This window comes from Vipera berus, assembly GCF_964194415.1.
Source record: "Vipera berus genome assembly, chromosome: 1".
Taxonomy (NCBI): domain Eukaryota; kingdom Metazoa; phylum Chordata; class Lepidosauria; order Squamata; family Viperidae; genus Vipera; species Vipera berus.
In genome coordinates, this window is record NC_138202.1 from 333,630,134 (window position 1) to 333,647,247 (window position 17,114).

General features: G+C 37.7%; 1 protein-coding gene across 2 annotated transcripts in view; it reads left to right on the forward strand.

Annotated features, from left to right (window-relative positions):
• Positions 1-17,114, forward strand: part of KIF13B (kinesin family member 13B) — a 158,933-nt gene that overhangs the window by 119,357 nt on the left and 22,462 nt on the right. Inside the window, exons 29-36 of one of the 2 annotated variants that reach the window (XM_081312970.1) lie at positions 2,439-2,494; positions 3,966-4,090; positions 6,759-6,935; positions 9,955-10,047; positions 11,128-11,280; positions 12,603-12,680; positions 12,915-12,968; positions 14,364-14,384. In XM_081312970.1, coding sequence (XP_081169096.1) covers positions 2,439-2,494; positions 3,966-4,090; positions 6,759-6,935; positions 9,955-10,047; positions 11,128-11,280; positions 12,603-12,680; positions 12,915-12,968; positions 14,364-14,384 — 757 coding nt within the window. The remainder of the gene's footprint in view (positions 1-2,438; positions 2,495-3,965; positions 4,091-6,758; positions 6,936-9,954; positions 10,048-11,127; positions 11,281-12,602; positions 12,681-12,914; positions 12,969-14,363; positions 14,385-17,114) is intronic. The other variant, XM_081312971.1, reaches the window with a different exon arrangement.

Here is a 17,114-nt window from a genome sequence, read left to right on the forward strand (position 1 = left end):
GTATAATGAACTAGATTTAGCCATGTTTCCTTTTCTTTTTTCTCATGCCTTTTATTTATTTATTCCTTGTTTGTGCTCTGTATAATGTTATTTACCCTGAAAGAGAGTAATATTATGTGTAGAAATGTATGTGGATCACATGAAAAGCCCTATTAGGCCATCTAATCCAGCATTCATTGTCACATAGTGGCCAACCAAATGTGCACAGGAAGCTCACAAACATGCCAGAGTTGTTACTTACTTGCAGCTGGTGTTTAAAATCTACTGGCCATGAGTAATGAGTAGGTAGACATCCAATAGTAGTAACTGAGAAACTACCCCCATTGAATTTGTCCAATCCTCTTTGAAAATCATCCAAATATGGGACCATCATCACATCTGAGGCAGTACAATGCAGTTGTAAAACTGAACAGAATATGGTTTGTATAATTTCCCACTAAATATGGCTGCCCTTGGTATTTGCACAATTAATCAGGTTTGGTTGCTAAGTCAAAAGAAAATCTAATACATATTTTGGAAGCTGCCCCAGGACAACTAAACAGCCTTTGGAATGGTCTCTATTTGAGATTTTTAAACAGTGGCTGTGTTGAAGGAGGATAGGAAATGTAATAGCAAGTAATATGGAGGATGTTTGAGAAAAATCCTTAGTTTCTATGCACTTTCTTTAAAATAGCAGATTTTTTAAACAAAAGTTTAATTACAATATTCTGTAGGAGTTGAATCAATATTTATTGCTACTGCACTTTAGCTGATTTAAAAGAAAAAAATGAATAGCAATTGCCTGGCTCATTCACTTAAAAGCCTTCTCTTTCCTTGTGGTATTGCATGTAAGATTAACCTGGATTCAGCATTTATAAGGCCTGACTAGACAGAGATATTTTGCAAAATCGTCCTTTCAGAATATTGTAAGTATATCAAAAACCCTGCAATCTTTGCCATCCCATAAGAGTATAGGAAGGGTTCACTGAATGTAGAATTTGGGTTCCTGACAATCTTGGTATTCTTTAAAAAAAAAGCTTCCAGTCCTTCTGGCTGTGAAAAGACACCTTCAAATGCATAAGTAATGTTATTTGTCCTAGAGATGAGTCCCTAGGAAGAGTCCTTCTTTCTTATGTGTAGAGTAAGAAATATAATTGTTGGTATGGAAAAAATGATCTAGATGGAATTTTCAGATATCACGTACTGTATATCTCATAGGATCATTTCACATGCTACACATAGAGGTAGTACTTGCTTAATGATAGGTTGCTTAGTGACAATCAGTCTCCCCTCAAAAGCTAGTTATGACCCAGTTCTGGGTTCTGACAACTGCACACATGCACGCACAAATACACATGGCCAGTTGTATCATTCCATGGTTACATGACTGATTTACAATGTTTTTTGCCAGTTTCCAGCCTTTTTGGTCAAGATGGTGGCTACAGTTGCCCGACAGAAACTCTGCTCCATTTTTTTTGAGTTGCTTAGAGATAAAAAGGGAGCAGGACTTCCATTGTCTAATCAATCTGCAGATGCCCCTGCTATCTACTAATTTGAGTGTGATACCAGTGCATCAATCAAAGCTGTAGTGTCATCCTTGACCCAGAAATGGTTCTATATCCCCACATTCTCTATGCCTACAATTGTTTTAGCTATGTTTTGGATCTTGGAGAAATGATTGTCAAAAGGTGGCACAACTTACTTCTGGTTCAATCTGTAGAAGGCAGAAACTGTTTGGGAGGCCTTCAGTCATTCACTTGATCAATCTTCTTTTCTCTTTTTTTAAAAAATTCCATTTATATCCCGCCCTTCTCCAAAAACTCAGGGCGGCTTACAAGCTTAGCAGTAGCCTTCATTCTATGTATATGCCTGCTTATTAGGGCTTTCACACACACCCAAGCGGCATTATTACAAAGTCAGCTTATTGCCCCCAACAATCTGGGTCCTCATTTTACCTACCTCGTAAGGATGGAAGGCTGAGTCAACCTTGAGCCTGGTGGGATGCGAACCTGCACTAATTGCAGGCAGCTGGTGTTACTTAAGGAGGCATTAGCCCACTGCTCCACCAAGGCTCTTCATGTCCATGAAAACTAGAAGCCCTAGTTATTTGCTCTCCCTTCCCTGACAGACATGCACCTTTGCACTTAGTTAACTACATAAATTACAGCACATAAGAAAATCTAGTTCCTTGAAATGGACATGCATATTTGTGTGCTTGCTGATGAGAATTCTGCCATGACTGAACACTGACGCTGAAAATTACTGATTGTCCTTTACATCTGTAAGAAAAAAATAAAGTTAAAGCTACGTTCACCAAGGTTATCATTGCCTTGTCCTAGAATTACGTGGGTACTGAATGTAATGTACACTGGCTGTGCATCACCAGGAACATGTCCTGCATTAACACTCTCCTGCATTGATATGCCAGTGTGGTCCGTGGCTTTTGTTTTTTTTTTTAGGACACCTGTGCCTGGTATGGAGACACACATTCCAGTCATTTTCCTTGATTTAAATGGTAAGTTTCACCATGGCAAACAATAAGAGATAAGAGCAATATGAAGGGAGGTGAATTTCAAGAAAAGGGATACAAAGGGGATGTGCTGAGTATTTACTGACGGGTGAAAAACAGCCCTGTAAGCAGTTATAAGAGTTTTATGGTTGAATCTGGGTTAGTCACCGGGACCAGAAATTTACTCTTCTGAGTTTTCAGACTCATGCTGGAGCCCATCTTCAGGGAACTATTAAGAGGTCCTGTCAACCATATGTTCCTCTTTTTCTTCTCCTTTACTTCCCTTCTCCAGAACAAGAGCATTTGCTTTGTGCATTGCAACTTTGCCTTTTCACCTTGAAAAATTCTTGGAGGCTATCAGAGATGCTGGGCATGTAGTCTAAATAATGCCCTGTGCTTACCCTTTCAGGCTGTAGTCCTCCGTTTAATTTTTCTAACCATAAAACTCTTCCTCTTCTTCTGTTGGAGCAGCCACACAGATTTCTTAACTTCACAGTGAAAGCTCTACATGTGTCTCCTTGTGAGGACTGGATAAGGGAAAGAATAAAAATATTCCATTTTTGTTAGTCAAATTTTTTGCCCAGCTTACAAACCAATGGCCAATTTGGTCTACTATTGTCTATTAGAAGTAAATATTTAAATGATACCTCAATCATTTATGGTGTGCAGGTATTCCTTTCATTTCTTTGAGACAAATAAATTTACTGATTCAAGTAGGATGCTTACATGATTTAATCTCACAAAATATCCTCATCATTGGAACTAAGAGTTAGTTATTGTGTTTTTACAATTTTATAATCACAGTTGTGCAATCGTGGGTTAAGATGAAGTTGCTTTAGACCACTGTTTCTCAGCTTTGACAGCTTTCAGATGAATAGATCTCAACTCTCAGAATTTCCCAGCCAGCAGTCTGAAAAACTGACAAAATTGAAAAACATAGCTTTAGACAAAAACAGGTAGACCTCGACTTACAACACAACAGGTTATTTAGCAAACCATTTGAAGTTACAAGCAACTAGCTAAAAGGGACTTACAACCTGGATTTGAAGTTCTGAAGCTCAGGCTCCCTTCTCAGGTCACGTGACCAACCTTTGGACACTCAGGAACAGCCTCATGGTCATGTGAGCACATAATACAATGGGGTTTTTTTTTGCTGAAAACCAGCACTTCTGGTTTTTAGCAAAATCGTGCCTATAATGAACATTAACAACTTTAATGTTAGTTTAACATCCACACAAAAAAATATAAAATCAGTTTGTCATGACATATAACCATAATGGGCAGGCTCCCTTATGGTCATATGTCAAGGACTACCCCTACTACACTGGAGCTCCTGTGTGCTTTTGAAACAACTTTTGGAAACTGAACCCAATCCACTTGCATAGCTGTGGTGTCCAAGCCTTTCTAAAAAAATATTACATTGTGTGCAGCAATTGCTTACTGAATCTCATTTTCTCTCTGTGTCCCCCCTTTATAGCAGATGACTTCAGCTCTCAGGATAATCTTGATGAGCCAGAAGCTGGTGGTTGGGATGCTACCCTTATTGCTGAAGATGAAGATGAATTCTTTGAGTTACAGATTGTAAAGCACCATGAGAGTGAGGTAAGGCAGTACTCAAGCATTGGAGCGGGAAGGGTCTCTTGCTGCAAATGGGAGGTGTTATAGCAGCCTTAGGAAAAACCCACCTGGCATGATCTTTTGGCTCTTAAGGGCTCCCACTCTACTAATGTATTTTGAAGCTAGTTTGAAATTTATCATTTGGAAGTTTAAGAACAAGGAGAAAATATCTTGTGTTGTTATTTCTTACTGAGATGGTCAACTGGTTCCTAGCTTATGCTTTAAATCAGGGCTTCCCAACCCCCAGACTGTGGCCTACTACCGGGCCTTGAGCCCTTCAGAATCAGCTGCGGAAATGGCAGGCAAGCATGTACACTTATCTCCATTTGCGTGAGCAGCAGGCAAGCATGGGCAGGCATGCTCTATTTGTGCGAGCGCTGCTCGCACAAATGGAGCTACATGAGCAAGAGTAAGCATGGATGTGTGCGCGCTCCATTTACACAAGGGGCAGAACCGTGCACCTGCTGCTCATGCAAATGGAGCTGCGTGTGCATGAGTTTGCTTGCCCACCACTCGTACAGAACCAATCCCTCCCCCTGCAGCCAGTCCACAAAACTGGAATGATTGGAGAACTCTGCTTTAAATAAATGCATGTGGAGAAAATGATTGCTCCTCCAAACAAAAAGAGTCAGTGCCTACCAAAGCTAGCATGTGAAGAAGGGTTAGACCGTTAGAGCCTAGCAATGCCTTTAATATGTAGATTTTCTGTGCATATTGTTGCTGTGTGATGGGGTTTTCCATTATGTGAGCTCAGTTTGAAGACATACACTGGAGGTTTATTACCTCATTAGAAAAAAACCTGAATTTTTGACTTAGAGAAGTACACATTCTTGCATTCCTTACCATCTGAATAGTAGATCCATTGTTGTTATATTAAGGAATAGCATAATTTCAGAGCAATTTCAGACCAAACGCTGTTGAACGTATGGCTGAGAACATATCAGCATAACCTTCTCTTTATGGAAATTGAATTCCTGCCTTATATCCTTAGATCTCCTAAAAATTAGGAGCCACTGCAAACAGAGCCATTGAGGCTAGTGATCAAGCACTTTTATTATTATAGTTTACAAGGCTATAGTCATATCCTAGGATATGTAATTGTCTATATTGTCTATACTCCAAGAGAAAGCAAATATTTTCCAGGAGGAAATATATGCAATGCTGTGACAGATTCAAATGACAATGGTGTCAAATCATGATGAGATTAAAAACAACTGATGACATAAATGAGGACATCTTTAACCTAAACTTAAAATTTAAAAACTCTCAGAAAACGATGACAAAGAATGAACAAACAAACCAGATAACAGAACACAAACTAGAGGACAGTGACCCAAAGAGTGAAGCTACAGATGAAGAGAACCATAGCTTAATACAAGCAAAAGAAAACTTACAAGATTTTGCCATAACAATGGAAATGGAAAAGATACCTTATTTTTCAGGGCTTCAAAACAAACTTGAAGATAGGAAAGAAGATCTAACAAAATGGATTATAGAGCAGACAGAAGAATCATTAAAAGTTTGGGAGACAAAAATGCATGTCTTGCTTAACTTGTCTATTCCCAACAATATTTACAAAAATACAGAAAGAATCCCCTGACAAGTTGAACACACTGACTTGAAAAGTTACTTGGCAAAAGAAGAAGGCTAGAGTTAGATTCAAGAGATTTGATTTGACTTACCAGATGGAGTACTATATGATTAAACACTTGCTTGAATATGTTTAAAAGAATAGATAAATTATGGATATAAAGGGGCCCTACAGTAAGAGGGACAAGATAGACAAGTAGTATAGTATTTTTATAATATATGAAATGTAAAAATATTGGGATGGTGTATGTGAATGGAAAGTTTGGATAATTAAAGGTAATTAACTTTGAGAAAATTATGACTGATAAGAATGGTTTGAATACAGAGGGGAGATTAAGCTAAAATAAGAATCTTGAAAACAAGATATATAGTGACTTAAGATGACTTTTATAAATTCAATTGAAACATAAGCTGATCAGAAAAGATGTTGTATGCTGATGTTACTCTTATTTGTACAAACATAAGAAAAATGTTTATATCCAACTTTATATGTATCAAAAATATTAAGAACTATATTTGCTTAATGTTGACAAAAGGAGACCACTACTAGAAGAAGAGAAGATCAAAGCAATATATCATTAATCAATATATTGATTATGGAATTATAGAATTAAATTATTATTGATAGTTTTTTAAAATATATGAACCCAGACAACACACTGTTTACCAAGCACTAAAGATTGTTATTGTAAAAAAAATATCAGTAAAATATATTTTTAAAAAAGAGATTCTAGGGAGTAGCTATCCTAAATCTTTTCCTCTTTCCACAATCCATCTCTGGACTGTGCTGTCTCTTACATCACCCCACTCCTTGGAATGTGTTCCCTCCTTCTTGGAAACCAGCTGGGTTATTGTAGTCCATCACCTCCTCCTTCATAGACACATTCTGTGGGTAGATATGTGGGGGTGTCCTCTTTTTTGGAAAACAAATAAAACATAAGCTTACTATGTGAGTTGCCTACTGTGTTTGAATTGGTACTAAGTGGCAAAGTGCACAGTTTTCTAATACTAGAACTTCAGCCTGGCTATAGTTTGTCTTTATTTTTTCTGGATGATTTTGCAGGTGAAAGCTGAAGCTTCCTGGGATTCCACAGTTCACAACTATACACAGCTTAGCAGAGGAACAATGGCTGAACAGAGAGTCTACCTGATTGTGAGAGTTACAGTACAGCTTAGCCATCCAGCAGAAATGCAGCTTGTCCTTCGTAAGCGGATCTGCGTCAATGTTTATGGCAAACAGGTACACTATTAAAACCATTACCTTTCTGGATCAAGCCAAAGATCCATCTAGCTGACCATTTGGTCTTCCAACAGCTACTAGCTAGATAGATCATGTAATATCCCAATAGTAAATTCTTTAAAATTCTGCCCATCCTGTTTTCCCTTCTCTAGCCAGCCTGCCGGAATTCCAGAAATTGTAAATAGATCTGAAATACATCAGATTGTTTTATAGATTTTAATGAATACTATGTTCCAAATATTTGGAAATTCAGGGTCATTTTAGCATCCTTTTAGGGTCCAGACATGGTTATCCAGGATTAAACTATTGGTAAAACTTGATATTCTCTATACTTTGTTATCTTTTTGCCGCTGATGTTAACTTTGATATCCAAGCATCTTAAAATATTTTGTGCAGGAACTTATATCACTCTTAAATAAGGTTTTTTTGTATGATTGAGTGGTTAGGATCATTTATTGCATCCTAGAAGATGGTTATGTTGGAATTCAGATATACTTTCAAAATATCTTCATGTGTAAAGACTTTCAACTTGTTTTTGTGGTTTGGAGCAGTAGGGAGCAGGGTGTACTATCATAATAGCATGCATATTGTTGCAATGAACAGGTAATCTAAGATTCATTCATGGCTCTTAACTTTTAGAATTCTGAAAGGTACTATTCCATCAAATATCTCAGCATGAGACTGAAAATACTAGGGCAAAACTATAATTATTATTAACCGTGTAAAGTGTATTTAGCAAAACAAAAAGCCAGCCTCCTTTTGTCAGAAGATCTTCGATGAAAGATTAAATGGACTTTGGGATTAATCAGTTAGCCTCCAGTTGTTTGTACTCAGACCTTGGTGAAAGTGCTGTATTCAGTATGATTGGAATTCATAGTGTTTTTCCATCTATTGAGCAGTTTTAGACTTTAGCCTGGGGTATTCTCTGTAGCCAGATTTCCTTATCTAATTGACTGTTTTTTTCTTTCTTTCATTGTTCCTTGCTCCTGATTCCATGGCAGTTGCTAGAATGCTGCATAGAGGTTCCATGAGGGTAGTAATATTATCACTTTTTCAACAAGCATCTTTTTCTGTATGGCTTCTGTGTGTGCAAGAAGCTGAAATATTGAGGATCATTCATGTTGTCAGCATTGCTTACTGCTGAAATAGATAGTTCATCTCATAGTGACTTTTATAGGCAGTATTTGATAGGTTGTACCTTAATGAGCTTTTCTGCATGTTAGCAAAACACGCTTCAGCAAATCTATGCTGCCAGCAGATTGTCCCATCTCTCATCATCCCACATAGTCAATATTGTTTGGTGACATTTGTAATAGAAACTTTTTTTTTCCTGCTGTGTGTTGAAATGAAGTTATTGTTGGATCTTTGGTTTGTGCTTTATCTGCTTTGCTTATTTCTGCCTTGCTCTCCAACAGCTCAGTTTTGAGTGAGGGTGAGACAATAGAAAGAAGATGCTTAAGCAAATTCAAGACACACTGATTATGTAAACATTTCCACAGACCTAGTCTTGCTGGTTTATTATAGCATGTAAATTATAATGGCATAAACCAGCCATTTCCAACCTCCAGATGTGTGGACCTTATCTTTCAGTATTCTCAGCAATAGCCATACCAGCTAAGGATTGAGACCCACATCTGGTGGGTACCCAAGTGGGTTTTCAGAAACTGACATGAAATTGGGTGATAATTCTAGGGTGCTCAGTGATATTCTCCTTGGGCTACTAAAATTGGATACCCAACATATTTCTTACAAGCTTGAGACAGTTTATATTTACTTGGCCTTATAGCAATGTGTTCACGTGGTAAACTATCTGAGATTACTGTAGAAAGAAATCCAAAAAACAGCCTCACATGTGTTTATATACACAGGCATATATCCCTTCCATAATAGAAAGAGGCCTAATATATTGTTTCAGATCTTTGGCTCATCTTTCCTATGGCTGGCAGCAGCTTTCCAACATTTCAAATGTGGGACTTTTCAGCTTCTAGAGGTCACTTTATTGGAGATGTTGGAGATCAAAGCTTCAAAGCATGTTCTCTGCCATTGACCATGGATAGCCAATGCCAAAGATGCTCAGTTGGTGTAATTCGTTACAGCCATTAGCATAAATTCTCTATAAATTTATTTTCTATGCAGCCTGCTAAACTCACTGGGCTATTTAGCTATTCTGTCTGTTATCAATGCACAGTCCAAATATGTATTAAAAACAGTATTAATAACCTTCCAAGTACATAGTAACTTCTCTGCATTAATTCAGGAGTCAAGATTTTAACCTCATGAACCTTCCTGTCAGAATAAACAGTGTCTCTGATCCTCTTATATCATTGTTTGTAATGATCCCAGTGGCCTGGGATTCAGAAATCAGGCTTGTTGGCAATGCAAAGCATCAGTAATTCCAATCTCACAAGTAAATATGCACATACGTAGAAAAAAAAGAAGAAAAATAGCATGACAATTAAGCAGTCACCTTGTCAGCATTCTATAACAATGCAAGCATCAAGCGTAAAGAATTTGGGGTCAGTTTCACATATTTACTTCCTGGGAACCAGAGCACTGTTTGACCTCTCTACCTTTCTTTAATGGGACACAAGCCTGCTTAAATCCACACAAATCCCCAATCTTTCCACACTGTGGGGAAAAAACATTAAAGTGTTCCAAAACTGGAGTCATTTCACAATGGGTGAATAACCCGCGAAAGGGGTTTTTGATAGTATGATCATGAAAGCAATATGTTTAATTAGGTACAAAGGAGGTTGCTTTATTAAGGGTGAATGAGCAGGTTGTTCATCTGTAATATATATATGACGTGGAGATGGCCAAGGGAATATTTTCCACCACACAAACGGGGTTTCCAAAAATTAAATGGCTCTGTTTTGACTTTCCTTTGGCTAATCTGTTGCTGTCTGCTTTTCTTTCATGCTAATCAATCTGCTGCTGATATGAGTATTGGTTTTTAAGAGAGAGACCTGTTTTTAATATTGACTTATATGAACCTACAAGATCTCTTTTTCATCTCTAGGGTTTTGCTCAGAGTTTCCTGAGAAGAATGTCTTCCCGGAGTTCTGTACCTGGCTGTGGAATCACCTTTGAAATTGTTTCAAATATCCCAGAGGTGAATATTATGGGAAATTCAAGTAATAATGCTTCTAAATATGCCCACGCAAATACAAACCACTTTCTTTTGCTAGTCTTAAAGGGTATACAACCATCCTAAGAGAATCCACATGTTGGATTTTTAACATATGGTCACAAACGATTGGGACAATTTCCCACGGAGGTTTCAAAGGGGAGGACATGCCAGGAGGAAACCTCTCCCGTATTCTTAGTTCAACATTGGCCATGTTAGGAATATATATCTAGCAGCTCATCTCATCTTATCTTAGAGACCCTGTTTCTTAGTACTTAATGCTATCTACAATGTGTTCAGTTACTTGGAGGTAAAGCTCAGTTTCTTTCTACATCATGACTATTTCTCAAATATCTGTAAAGCCTACTCTGTCCCATGTCTGCATCTAGACTTTTAAAAAGTTTTTTTTAAAAATGCACAGAAGCATTTATATTTAAAATGCTCAACTTAAACAAAAATAAAATGAAGAACTTTCAGTGGTTGAGTGAATATTGACTATTGAAAAACACCTTATTTCAGTGGTGGGATTCAAGCATGTGAACAACCGGTTCTCTGTGTGGATGCTGCTTCCGGAAGTTCATTCTGGGCCTGGGCAACTAAAAAATTAGTTACTGGTTCTGCCAAAGTGGTGCAAACAGGGCTTTTTTTTCTCATAGAACGCTCAGAATGGAGTTCAGGCACCTTTTTTGGATGGAACCTTGTAGGGTAGGCAAGGTGGGTTGTATGACATATGTGAGTTCTGGCACCTTTTTCTTTTACAAAAAAAGCACTGGGTGCAAACCAGCTGAATCACACCACTGCCTTATTTTAAATTCAATCTTTAGTCTACCTGAGATGTGCCAATTTTGTGTGTATCAGAGTGTGTCTGTGTTTACTAGAGAAAGAGAGAACGAGAGAGTATCTCTTCAGCCATATAGAGATACTTTTAAAGGGATTTATCCTCCCCACTAATTCTAAACTTGCCATCATAAATATGGCTCAGCATGTTAAGTGTCCTATGACCTACCTGTCTTTTACTTTTTATGTGCCAATGGGCTTGCTAAGTTGAGAGGTTTTCTCTTTCAGGATGCTCAGGGGGCAGAGGAACGTGAGGCATTAGCAAGAATGGCAGCCAATGTTGAAGATGCAGCTTCTGCTGCTTCAGAAGTCCATATAGAAAAATACCTTCGAAGTGTGTTGGCTGTAGAAAACATCCTTACTCTTGATCGGCTGCGCCAGGTTAGTTAATTGTAAGGGAAAGTGCTACACGGTGTGGAAACCTCTATAGAGCTCCAGTGTCATTTTTGGGGTACACTTCAGTAAAACCACATCATAAATGAGCAAGGCTGGGTATTGCCTATTCTAAGGCTTATCCTGCAGGTTTTATCTGTTTCTCATCTAAAAATCCCAGGAAACTGTTGCCAGATACTGGCAGTCATTTAAGATTAGTCAAGAAGCAAAAAAAAAAGAGTGCTAGCTCTATACGTTCCAACTCTAGCTATAAGCCCTGTATTTTAAGTCTTGTTTTATTTTAAAAAGTAATAATACACTGTGCTAAATTTCAAATGTTTGATCCTGAAGGGTTCTGCAGCCATACACCAGCTTTAGGGTTTGGAACTGTAACATCTACTCTAACTTTATTGTTAAAGGCCTAAAAATTAAAGTGGTCTTAGGAATGTTGATGAACTAAACTATTTTTTTTATTTTACCTAGATTATATCTCACTTCCAAAGAAAATAGAACAACAAGAAGAAAATAGAACAACAATAGGTCAATTTCCAAAGAAAATAGAATAGGGGGCAGCAATCATGTTTATGCATAAAGCTTCACTGTATTCAAACAAAGAGTAATCTAAAAAAAAATAAGGCTGCACATAAGTAACATTTTCATTAGCCTAATCAGTAATAAATGATAATTATTCTAGTGAATGGGTAGGATTTTGTCGAGAAAGCTCTAACATTGGGAAGGAATGGCTCTTTAACATTGCGGCATTTTTTTCTTTTTGTAAATTTTAGAGTAGTAGCTTTGAAACAGGAGCATTCTCCCCTTCTTTGAGGGACTGGGGCCAGCCTCACTTTTGGTCTATTATTTTCAACCCAGAAGTGGGTTGACCACTAGCAGAGGGGCATTTTCAATATTTGTAGGGAAGGGGAGGTAATCATTCTCTGACTATATTGTCATTATAATATTATCATTATAATATAGTGACTAGATTATTATTGTAACTTAATTCGGGGGGGAAATGGTGTATTGGTGGGCTCAGTGTTGTCTTATTCCAAAGTTGGGTTCGTGTTGTTATCCAAGAAGGTCTGCATGCTGTCTTAGACTGCATTTATATGACAATTTGTTCCAGTCTCTGATTACGTGCATGTCTTAGCTGTCTCCAGCAAGATATATTGGGCTACGTTTTCCATAATTCCAAGCCAGTAACACTCACCTACATAAACGTTCTCAATAGTCCCTACAGAAATGCCTAACATTCCTTGCCCTTGATTCAGTTTAAACTTGCTTTTATATGTACGTGAATATTAGAGAAAGAATGATCTGTTTCTTCTTTGCAGGAGGTTGCTGTGAAGGAACAGCTGACAGGAAAGGGAAAACTTTATCAGAAGAGTCTCAGTTCACCAAATGTCAATCGAGTGAGTCTATAATACTTGAGCTGAAATCCTGCCAAAACATAGTTGGAAGAGGGTGAAGAGAAGAAAAGAGTAGTTCCACAATGAGTTTGTAGGAAAATGAGCATTTCTTCATCTGGGAACACCATACTGCAGGCATAGGAAGTATCTTCCCCTTCTGGTGATCTGTTAGTTTGCTGTAAGTTTTGCAGATTGAAGACTCCATTTGAAAGTCATATTTTATTGTTACTCTTTCAGCTATCAGGAAGCCGCCAAGATCTAAATCCATCATACAGCCTTGCTTCTTACAAAGTAAGCATTCAATTTGTTAGTGAATTTCTTTATTGTGTTTGAGAGCTTGCACTTTTTCAGAAAAATAGGAATTTAACTATTTGGGAAAATTGATTTTGAAAACTTCTTTACTTATTTTTTACCTATTATGAGTTCTAAACTGAGTTGTTAGTTTTAACTAAGATACGTGATCCAAGACGGGATGTGGCTGTTAAAAGACATAATATATTTTCTGTCGATGTTTTTATACCTAAATCACTCTAAGAATCAAAACTATAACATATTAATTAATTATATTATTTGGTATTAATTTACATTATACAGGTAGTATAATCTCAACCTATAACCACAATTGAGACCAGGATCTCAGCCGTTGAGCAGAGTGGTGATTAAATTAAATGCTTCAGTGGTGACATAGGTTGTTAAGAAGAATGTAAGGTTGTGCCTCAGGGAATGGGAGCCCAGTGTAGGCCACATATAGACCATGCACAAGCTGGTGTGTGTATATATATGTGGTGCATGTAGTGCAAAGCTATAGCAACCTCGGCCTACTAGCTTGCAATGTGGCACTCGTTGGCAGCAGCACCAGGCCTAAGTCAGGGCCTAAAGTAGAGACCTGGGGCTCTCAGCCAGCTGTCATTCCCCCAAGCATCAATTTCAGCCCTAGCTCCACCACTGCAACTGAGGAAACTGCCCAGATTTCACATCTGCCTGTGTCATCCCTAATCTAGGCTGCCTAGTGCAAGACTGGGCCCGAAGTAGAGGCTTGGGCCCTTCAGCAGCCTCAGCCAGCTGCTACCACTCCAGGCCTCGACACCAGCAGAGTCTTGTTTTTATTTTTTTATTTTTTTTCTCTTTTTTTCTTTTTTTAAAGGATAGTTTTTAAAAAAGTATGGCTATTGTAATGGTGAAGGGGATTATAACTTTCCTAAATTTCAGCTATATCTTTGGGCATAAATTTTGGATCAGTCTTCTAATGGGGCATGTGATCAAGTCCACTGTTGGCACAGAATTATTATGTGATCCCTTTAATATCACAGCAGGGGCTTGGTTCTGTTTTTAGCCAAGGCCCATGTGGAAGATGTTGAGATTTCATAATGTAAGTTTGTTCTGTGAATGACGGTTTACAGTTTGAAAAAAGCAGGTAAATCTTTTGGAGGGAAGGCATGGCCAAGTAGGAGTATTTATACTTTTGTTCATCTCTAGATACTTTCAAAGTGTCTTTGTTTCTTAGTGTTTGTAGTTGACTGCTAAATTCCAGAGAATCCACAAATAGTTCAAGAATCCTTGAACAACAACATTTTCAACAAGAAGAATAATTCGTAATCTGAACGCTCATTGTTTTTCTTTCCTTTTTTATGCCTTTGTTTGCTTCTTAACCCTTCAACGATATCCATCCCTCATTGCATGTGTCAGTGTCTCAAGGTCGTGGCAGAGGTAACAAATTCATTAGATTCACCTAATGAATAGGATAAACAAAGTATCCCTTTCTGGAGTGCTTTTCCACGGTCTTCTGTGACTTAACTCTAATCCTAACATTCTGCTTTGGATTTGCTGCCGCTGTGCTTCCTTTTTTCCTCTTTGCTTCATTAACCTAGCAAAAAGTAATCTTTCTGAATGTGGCGGTATGCAATCTTGGTCTGGAAGTGGCCTTGGTTCTGAAGCAGAGGAGCTTGCCTGCTTCATCTGAGCAGTTGGAGAGATCTAACTATTGAAATGTGTAAATAAATAGCATGCACTGGTACAGAGCCATCAATGTATGAGAAACATAGGAAAGTTATCTAAATCCCAAAAGTTAGCTGTTCATCTCAGGGAGTTTACAATCTAAACTTTACTGACAGGAGGATGGAACAAACTGAGAATGAAGAATGAACTCATTCAATTGTATGCATGTTGTAATGTACATGAGGACTGCTTGATCAGACAAGAGGCATGGTATCCTGGTGCTAATAGTGGCCAGACAGATTTCTGTAGAAACAGCACAAGCAGGGCCTGAAAGGAAATATTTCTCCCATGAATTGCCCCTGATGGCTAATGCAAAAGAACAATTAAGGATGGAAATCAGAGTGATGGCTGTATTAGCGTTTTGTAGCACAAACAGCAGAAAGTCTGGTTTCACTTTAAAAACTAAGGAATCATATTAGCATAATAATTTGTGGGTGAAAGTCCCTTTTATTAGATGTTTGGAGTATAATCCGATGCATTCTTTTCTGCATATTCTATCACAGGACTATATAGCAGGCATTCGCTAGACTGTGTCCACAGACTGTGTTCTGTGGACATCCACCCAATAATATATTTGTAAATCTTTAAGGTGGCATAAGAATCAGTGTTTCCGGGTTATATACCGATTCTACACACATCTGCTTAATTCATTTATTTATTTAAATAATTTATTTGCTATATTTTCATATGCTCAAGACATCATGCAAAAGAAAGTGAAGCCATTTAAGCTTATAATCATTCCCACATCTTGTGTCAGTGAATTTCAAACATTACATCACTGTAGAATGAAGTAGTATACCTTTTTTAAACTTCTATTGAATTTACAGCCAATCTATTCCAATTGGTCTAGTAAGTATAACCTACCTTAGGGAGCCTGCAATGTGAGATTAGTTTGCTTGGCCAAATTGGCTGCTCCTGAACTGTTCTGTCCATAAATCCAGCTAGCATTTATACATTCTTATAGATGGCTTCAGCACACATTGAAGAGTTAGAATGGCTTTAGTAAATGGCTAGCTTGAAATTCAACCCACAAGGAGGTGATTTTTATTCATCCAGTCCTTCAGTGATGCAGTCATACATCATAAGCCTATGATGTGTCAAATTATACAATGCAGTAGCATATACATCTAGGAGTTTTTTTTAACTCCTTCCATTGTGTTTCAAAGAAGGCTTAATTCAAGGTTAGTACCACTTTACAGCATAAACTATAGTTGTCTGGTTTAGGCATGTTATAGTGATATAATTTGCAAACTTTTGCAAGCCATTGAACTATCTGATTATGGAATATACGCTCTTTCCCTAATGGTTTTGCATTCCCAGTCTGGCATTGATTCTCAGGACTTTTCCTGAGTTCCTATTGCCTACTTTGTATGAGTAAAAGATGGCCTTTGTTTTGTTGATCACTAGTTGCAAGCAGTTATGTCAAAATGAAGTGGTTAGCCATGCAGAATTCAAGACAGTGAAAGTGGAAAGGAGAATTGCACAGATCAAATAAAATCCTGATTTATTTTTTGTAACTACTGATGACCAAAGGGAAAGCTAAAGATACTCTATGGTAAAGGGAAATTTCTGTGCCCATCAGAATTTAACAAATATAGCCTCAGTAACCATTGTAGGTTTTACTGTTTGTTCATATTGTTTTTATAGTCTTTAGGTGTTATTTGCCATCCATTTGTGAGATGGTGACAGTATGCATCCATCAAACAAGAAAATACATAATAATAAGTTACTGAATGTTTCTAAAAATAAAATTCATAGTATTGGCCTTGCCATTTTTTTTAAATATTGTGGTTAATAAAATTCAATTTTCATGGCAGAATAATGCAAAAGATCTTTTCAGAATGAGTGGATTCAGTGGACCTCCATTTAAATGGAGACTTATGTTTTGCCCACAATTCAGTTTGAGCAACCCTGGTTGTTGCTTCATTTTTTTCCAGGTTAGGGATCCCTGTATACCAGTTGCTTTGCTGGAGCAGACCGATATCCAGTTAAAGAAGCATCCTGTTTCACATATTATCCAAATTTGAGAGTGGTGGATGGACCATGTAGGAAATCTGCTCTGAGCTGCATATTGGGGGCAGTTCTATAAAAGGGATGAATGACAGATGGTGGGGCTTTTGTGGGAAGAAGACAGAGAATTATAAGGCTTATTTGGAAGATGCTAAGGTATCTCTGTAATGACTTTGTCCCAATGTGAGACAGAGAGCATGATGTTCTTAAATGGACTGATGAGAATTAGTTTAATGAAGTCTGACCTTGGTGCCCAGTCATTTGGCAAACATTTCTCCAGACAAGTAATGAATAAGTTCTTTCCTTGTTACAGACTTCTTGCAGAAAACATAGCCATCCTTCTTTCTCTTTTATCTACTTCAAAAGAACAGAGCATAGGGGGGAAACCTAGGGAGATTGAATCATAAAGAGCATGGACTTCTCTAAGAACTA